Raw genomic sequence first — 8,681 nt, forward strand, 5'->3', positions numbered from 1 at the left:
AATTGATGAACTACATGCATCACTGATAACACATGAGCAGAGGTTGAGTAGAAATGAAAACTCATCTCTAGAGCAAACCTTCAAGACCCAGATGTCCTTTGGAAGAGGAAGAGGTCAAGGCAGAGGAAACAAGAGAGGAAGAGGCAGAAGCAAAAACAGAGGTGGAAGGAGCAGTCCAGCAAATGCTCAAGGAAGAGGCAGCAATCCAAATCAGAACCAAGGCCAAGGCAGCAGTCAACAAAGTGGACAACATCATGCTCAAGGACAAAGGTATGAAAAATTCAATGTACAATGTTATTATTGTAAAAAATATGGGCATTATGCCAATGAATGTAGGAAGAAGCAGCATGATATGAATAATAGATCTAGTGCAAATATCACTAGAGAAAATATCAGCGAAGATAATGTGCTTTTAGCTTGTAATATCGCTGAAACAAACAGTGATGATATATGGTTTCTAGACTCCGGTTGTAGTAACCATATGATAGGAAACATAGCCCTGTTTTCTGCTTTAGATCAGAGTGTGAAGTCACAAGTCACACTTGGGACTGATAGTAAAATTTATGTTATGGGAAAAGGAGAAGTAAAAATATTTACAAAGAAAGGTGAAAAGAAAACCATAGCAGATGTCTATTATGTTCATGGAATGAAGTGTAACCTCTTAAGTATTGGACGGCTTGTTCAAAAGGGGTACAATGTTTTCTTTGTGAATGATGTATGCACCATCATGCATAGAGCACCAAGCAAACGATGCATTGTTGAAGTGAAGATGACAAGGAACAGGATGTTCCCTCTCAGGATAAATGCAGTTTTGAAAGATGGAGTAGAAATTGCAGCAGTTACACAAGAGGCTTTCCAAAGCGTACCAAAAGATGAAAACTAGTTGTGGCACTTGAGATTTGGACATCTCAACTTTGGAGGTCTTAACTTGTTGAGTAGAAAATGAATGGTAAGAGGATTACCATTGATAGAGAAACCAGATAGCCTTTGTGAAGGTTGTATCTTGGGGAAACAACATAGAGAAAGTTTTCCATCAGGGAAAAGCATAAGGGCAAAGGCACCCTTAGAGATTGTCCACTCAGATTTATGTGGACCGATGCAAACTCCATCACTAGCAGGCAGCCAATATTTTCTAACATTCATTGATGATTTTACTAGAAAAACTTGGGTTTATTTCCTGAAGAACAAAAGTGAAGTGTTTGAAAAATTTCGCAATTTCAAAGCACTTGTAGAAAATCAAAGTGGGCTGCATATCAAAGTTTTGAGAACTGATAGAGGATGTGAGTATATCTCCAAGGAATTCCTACGATTTTGTAGAGAAAATGGAATTCATAAACAATTTACAGCGAGGTACACCTCGCAGCAAAATGGAGTTGCTGAGAGGAAGAATAGGACCATCATGGATATGGCGAGGAGTATGCTAAAGGCAAAGCATTTGCCAAATGATTATTGGGTTGAAGCTGTACATTGTGCAGTATATATTTTGAATAGGTGTCCTACAAAAGCAATGATGAACAAAGTGCCGGAAGAAGCATGGAGTGGGAGAAAGCAAGGAGTCACCCACATGAAAGTTTTTGGATGTGTGGCTTATGCACATATTCCAAATTAGCTAAGGAAGAAGTTGGACAGCAAAGGGGAGAAATGTATTTTCATTGGATACAGTGAGGAATCCAAAGTTTACAGGTTGTAAATCCCATCTACCAAGAAGTTTTTTGTGAGCAGAGATGTTCAGTTCATTGAGGAGGAAGCTTGGGATGGAAGCATAAAGAAAACAATTAATGTTAAAAATTGTTTGTCTCATGATGAAGATGATGAGGAGATGGTTGAAATACATCCCCAAACAGCAGTGCCAACACAAGGACAACAAGAGACACCCTTGAGGAGAAATGAAAGTGCTTCTCTAAGCACACCACAAGGAGGAAATTCAAGTGCTTCTTCAAGCACTTGTACACCAAATGAAAGAGGTAAGAAGTTTAGAAATTTAAATGATATTTATGAGCAAGAGGCAGCAAATGAAGGTATGAATTCTTTGTTTGCTTTATATTGTCATGTTGATGACCCTATTCATTTCGAAGATGCAATTAAGGATAAGAAATGGATAGAAGCTATGGATGAGGAGATCAATGCCATAGAAAGAAACAAGACATGGGATTTGGTTGAACTACCAAAAGGAAAAGAAGTCATTGGAGTCAAATGGGTTTACAAGACCAAGAGTAATGCTGAAGGAAAAATAGAAAGACACAAGGCAAGGCTGGTTGTCAAAGGATACAAGCAGCAGTATGGGAGAGACTATGAGGAAACTTTCGCACCGGTTGCAAGAATGGAAACCGTGAGAGCAGTGCTGTCCATAGCAGCTCAAAACAAGTGGAAAGTTTACCAAATGGACGTGAAGTCAGCATTCCTAAATGGAGTGTTAATGGAAGAGGTTTATATTGAGCAACCTCTAGGCTATGAAAAGAAAGGCCAAGAGCACAAAGTGTGCAGATTGAAGAAAGCTCTTTATGGGCTGAAGCAAGCACCAAGAGTGTGGTACAACATGATAGATTCTTATCTACAGGAAAATAGATTTGAAAAATGTGAGAGAGAACCCACCCTCTACATCAAAGAAAATGATGGTAAAATTCTAATTGTTGTGTTATATGTTAATGATGTTATTTTCATAGGCAATGATGATTATCTTATTGAAGATTTCAAAGCTGTCATGAAAGAGGAATTTGAAATGACTAACATGGGTTTGCTGAGATACTTCTTAGGAATAGAAGTAGATCAAAATGAAAATGGAATTTTTATTTCACAAGAAAAATATGTTAATGAAGTATTGGAAAGATTTAACATGCAGGACAGCAAGGCAGCAATCACTCCCACAGTGATGGGATTAAAACTCAGCAAAGAGGACAGCAGCAAGGATTTTGATCCTAGTTTGTACAAGAGCATAGTTGGCAGCCTAATGTATTTGACTGCAACTAGGCCAGATATAATGCATGCTGTTAGTTTAATTTCCAGATTCATGGAGAGGCCAAAAGAAGCACATTGGCAGGCAACAAAAAGAATTTTGAGGTATGTTAAAGGTACTAAAAGGTTTGGTATTTTATATACTGTCTCAGAATGTTCAGATTTAATTGGATACACTGATAGTGATTGGGTTGGAAGTGTAGATGATCATAAAAGCACATCCGGTTATGTTTTTCACATGGGTTCAGGAGCCATTTCATGGGCTTCTAAGAAACAGCCTATTGTAGCATTGTCTACAACAGAGGCAGAATATGTGGCATCTATAGCAGCAGCATGTCAAGCAGTGTGGATGAGAAGGATGTTAAGGAGCTTAGGCCAAGAGCAGGCAAAAGGAACGGTAATTTTTTGTGACAATAGCTCAGCTATTGCATTATCCAAGAATTCGGTGTTTCATAAGAGAACGAAACACATTGACACAATGTTTGATTACATCAGGGAATTGGTAAGCAATGGAGAAATTGTTTAAAACATTGCAGGACTCAGGAACAGGTTGCAGACATTCTGACCAAGCTATTGGACCAGAAAAGTTTCGAATTTTTGAAGAAATGTCTGGGTATGACTGATAACCCAGCAGTTGAAATTAAAGGGGAGTGTTGAAAATATAATTCCAACTGCCGCCTAGTCAAACAACATTTAATTCGGCAAAACTGCCATGAGTTTATCGCACTGCTTTTCACAAGTTGGTGGTATTTTCTCAAACGCCCCCGATATAATCACCATTTGACGCATGTCCCCTGTACATTTTGCAAAACAACTTTTTATTGGGACGTATTGTTCGTTTAGTTTGGGCAAGTGATATTCGTCCGATTGCAAGGATGGATGATGTTCGTTGATTAAATTCAAAGCTGCGTACAGGCCTGCAGCAAACACATTACGTGAAGTTTTTGTTTGACCTCCGTTTACTGCAGTAAAGTAATTAATGGTATTTACGTTGGTTCGTAGATTGTAGGTGAAATGTTTCAATTTTAATGTTTTTTTTGCACGGAAGTGTGGCAAATTAAAAGATAGGTATGGTCATTTTTTTTGTTAAAAAAAAAAAAAACATACGCAATGTAATATGTAAAAAAAATAGAAAAGCTCCCGTGTCATTTTTTTTTAGGTTGTTCGTTGACTTTGTATTGAAAACATATTGTGAAACGCACAACAATGCGAACATAGAAGAACAGGGGGCAGCGTGGAAATTTTTTTTGTGGAGCTCATGCATTGAAATGCATAGCAATGAAATGTAATGTTTTTTTTTAATCTCAATGTATGAAATGTAATATGCGCAGCAGCGCGAGAAGAAGTTTTTTTGGAGATTGAAATGTAATGTGAAGAATGGATATGTAAGAATTTTTTTTTATTTACAACAGTAAATGTAAATGAAAAATTTACACACAGAAGTGTAAATCTTTTCAAAAGGAGACAGAGTAATTTTTGTTGAAATGTTCTTGGTGTAATCCCTCAGGCAGAGGAAGAATATTTTTGTAACAGCGGTTTTATTTTAATGAATACAAAGCTTTTGTGGGTGTGTGTGTAATACTCTGTTCTCATAAAACAATTGTAGCTTCCCTGTCCTAAGATCCTGTGGCAAAACAGAGCATTGCCTCTATGTTCAATTGATTTGTTTTGGAATTTAGCAGAAAATTTCCCAACAATTTGGAGGAATTCAACTGATTTGCTATTAGGCAGGTGTGAATTAATTTTTGTTGCTTCGAACCATTGCATTATAATATTTGTGGGTGTGAATTAATCTTTGCGGCCTCAGAGTCTTATATTATGGATGTGATGAATTAACCTTATGCCGCCTTGATTTGTATTTCCATCGCTCGATTAAACAGAGGGTGTTTGATCCTCTGCGGTGAGTTCGACATTTTATATTCGCCCTTGTGTTGTGCATATATATATATATATATATATATATATATATATATATATATTCGCTTTCTGCGTTCTGTATAGGAAGGAGGTGATTAAACGGAGGCTCGATTTGTGTTGCCATTGCTCGATTAAACAAAGGTGTGACATTTTAAACAATTAACGCTTTGAGGTGTGGTGAGTGTAACCTCACATTGGCTTTTCTTAACAGGTGCACACGTTCCCATGTACTTTCTTGTTAAGTATTGTTTTGTTACACTATGAGTACTTCTTTCATATTTTTAAGCCCCCCTCTAACAAGGGCATACTAAGTAAAATTACCCTAGAGAGTTTTTATGAGTACATTGAATCTTTAGAAAGACGTAGGGAAGAAAGAGAAAACCATTTTAAACTAAAACTAACTACAATGCTTGACAACAACCACAAATCATTAGAAAATAAAATAATCACACTCGAAACTGAACTCCAAGGAATGAAAGGTAAAATTCAAAAAATAGAACATAGTAAACAAACAATATTAAAGAAAATGACATCTTGAAAAGTGACATTAAAAATCTAAAAGAACAACTACATAATAACTCAGCGCTAAATATAGGAACCTTTTTGATACTCAGCAACAAGAGAGGTAGCATAGGAGCGATGGTGGAAACGAGGGTTTCTGAGTAACTGTTACAGTTCTAGAACTGGAAGGGAACAGATCACGGATAGCAGCACTGTTAAGAAGGGGACAAAGGCTGACTGTCCAGATGGGTGCAGAGGGGTCCATTGGGACCCCCACCTATAAACAAGTAATCATGCAGAAACAAAAACAACAAGCAAAGGAGGGAGTCATAATCCCTGGAAACGACAGGCTCAAGCAGGGCGGCGGGAAAAACAAGGAGAAAACACTGGTGGAAGAAAATGAACCAAACAGTAATGCAATAAACAAAGGCCAAGAAGAGGAGGGTCGGGCAGACAATGAAGCTAGAAACGCTTCAGGACAAAATCTGACAGGAAAAAGGGTAAAACGACAAGAAGAAAACGAGGAGCCCAAGGACAGCAGGCGGTTGAACAAAGAGGAGGACGGGAACACAAGCTCAGACCCCAACAAAGACTCTACAGCAAACGGTATTTGCAAACCAAGGAAGGCTGACAGTCTTAGGGTTGTAATAACGGATCCAGAAAAACAAGCCTACAGAGAGCACATGACAGAACATGCAGTCATTTGTAAGTTCATGGGAATGTGGTCAACTGAAAGAGCCTTGTGTCAGTGGATTAGACAGCATTGGAAGCCTAGAGGAGATGTCAAACTGCATTTGGGAGCCAAAGGTTTCTTTACAATTGTGTTCACTAACCTGGAAGACAAGGACAGAATCTTCGACGGAGGCCCCTATTTCATGGCCTCAGCTAGTTTATACATACGACCATGGAAACCGAATTTTGCTCCGGAGAAGGAATCATTTACTCAGGTTCCAGTATGGATTCGCTTGTTTTCTCTCTCGATAGATTATTGGGGCTTGAATGCTCTGAAGCAAATTGGAGACCAGCTGGGGACTTTTGTTAAAGCCTCAGAGGCAACATTGCAGAAGAAATACACTTCCTACGCAAGAATATGCGTGGAGATGGATGTATCAGGGGCTTTGTATGAGGGATTATGGCTCGAATACAGAGATGAAGATTACTTTCAGGAAATAGACTATGAGCAGATACCGTTTCACTGCCGAAAATGTCATGAACACAGACATCTCATAAGGGAATGCCCTATGAACAAGAAGGAGGAGGACATGAAAACAGAACCAGCAAACAAAGTCAAAGTCAACTTTATAACCCCGAAGTCAAGGCAAAGAGCCAACAGAAGAAGAGCTCAAAGAACAGGAGTAGGAAGAAACAACAATAGCAACGCTTTTGAGATCTTGGATCTAGAAACAGACTCAGAGGAATCACAAAAATCTAAAGCAGCTGTTAAGGAGCCAAGAGACAAGGAGGAACGCACCAGGAGAGCAGAGGAAGAGAACAACAACATCAACGAGGTCCAAATGGGAGAGCTACCAGAAGATCCGGAGGAGCATACAGATATGATGACAAGCGATGGAGGAAGCGAGGACTTGGAGCTGGAGGAAGTTTTAGCCCGGGAAAGGATGAATCTACCGGCTATAGTGGAGAACTGGAAAAATCAAGGTATAAAAACGGTACCTGAAGAAGAAATAAAAAAAATAAGTGATCTGTTTACAGCAAGACAGAAAGCAGCTCTAGAGAGACAACATAGGAAACTAGGCATAGCAAGAGGTAATAGTCTCCACCTGAAGAGTCTTCTGTGGAACTCCTCAAGTTCACGGCAAAAGAAGAAAAGGGGCAGAAAAACAAGTAATGAAGTTCTGCAGGAGCTTGGCATGATAATGATCAACTCAGGGAAAATGAAGGCTCTGAGCGCCTGCCGTCCTTTCAATAACCCCTCAAGTTTCTCATGAAGATAATTTCTTGGAATGGAAGAGGGCTAAACAGCCAAGCAAAGCACAGATTGCTGAAACACAAATTCCATAAATATAGACCGGAAATCATGTTTTTACAAGAAACAAAATGCAATGGATCCAATATGACAAGGTTAACCAAGAAGATAGGTAGGCACATGAATTATCTAGAAGTTGAAAGCCAGGGCAGAGAAGGAGGACTGGCAACCCTATGGGACACAAGAGCACTTCAAATATTATCGGCAGAAGTGAACAAGCATTTCATCGCTGTGGAAGCTCAACCCACAGGTAACTCTGAATCTTTTTTATGTGTAAATGTATATGGACCTCAGAAGATAGAGGACAAAATCAATTTCCTGAATTCTTTAAATAGGCTTATTAGCAGGCACCCAATGTCCAAATGTATTTTGGGGGGTGATTTCAATATGATAACTACCCTCCTAGAGAAGAAAGGGGGCCTTAGGAAACTCAATAGGGATGCGGAGCATTTCATTAGTTTCATTGAGAATGCTAAACTAGTTGATATTTACACCAAGAGTGGCAATTTCACATGGAACAATAGAAGAGGGGGGAATAGAATGATAGCCTCTCGCTTGGACAGGTTTCTGGTTTCCGAGAGCATCTTAATGAATGGTATCCTTATTGAGTCAGATGTCCTTCCCAGTGGAGGGTCGGACCACTGGCCAATATCGCTTATAGCGGATGTTCATGGCACACCAAGGAATAAACCCTTTAGATTCGAAAAATTTTGGTTGGATCATCCTAGCTTCCTTCAGATGGTTGAAAAATGGTGGTCAGAATTTTGGGAAAGCGAAGGTTCTAAGATGTTCAATTTGCAGAAGAAGTTAAGACTCACAAAGGACAAGATAAAAGAGTGGAATAAAACAGTTTTTGGGGACATTTTCAAGGAAAAAAACCTCTATAGAAAATCAGCTGGAACAAATTCACAGAGAATGGGCAACAGGACAAAGCAGTGAGGATTCCATCGAAAAGGAAAAGACTCTAACTCAACAGTGGCACAGTCGATGTAGGCAAGAGGAAATCTTATGGAGGCAGAAATCAAGGATTCAGTGGCTAAAGGAGGGAGAGCAGAATACTAAATTTTTTCACAGATCTGCTCTAGATTATAGAAGTTCAAACAAAATTCTTGAGATGAGAAATGAAAACGGGGAGTCAGTGAAGAACCACCATGACATATCAGAGTTGCTCACTACTCACTTTAGAGCCATAGCACAGGAACCACAGTCCAACAGAGGAGAAGCCATTAGGGAACTTCTAAAAGCCATTCCTAAAGTTGTAACCTCTGAGCAAAACTGGGCCCTGAACAGGGAAATCACTTTGGAAGAGGTAGAGGAAGTTGTAAGA

At 39.1% G+C, this 8,681-nt stretch overlaps 1 protein-coding gene across 1 annotated transcript; it reads left to right on the plus strand.

Annotated features, from left to right (window-relative positions):
• Nucleotides 1–7,474: 7,474 nt before the first annotated feature.
• Nucleotides 7,475–8,293, plus strand: LOC149261721 (uncharacterized). The gene has a single exon (XM_089370719.1). The coding sequence runs from the start codon at nucleotides 7,475–7,477 to the stop codon at nucleotides 8,291–8,293; it is 819 nt and encodes a 272-aa protein (XP_089226845.1).
• Nucleotides 8,294–8,681: the final 388 nt, after the last annotated feature.

The sequence above is a fragment of the Pinus tabuliformis genome, chromosome 6 (genome assembly GCF_031772625.1).
Source record: "Pinus tabuliformis cultivar Carrire ecotype Pingquan chromosome 6, CPIR1, whole genome shotgun sequence".
In the NCBI taxonomy this organism is placed as follows: domain Eukaryota; kingdom Viridiplantae; phylum Streptophyta; class Pinopsida; order Pinales; family Pinaceae; genus Pinus; species Pinus tabuliformis.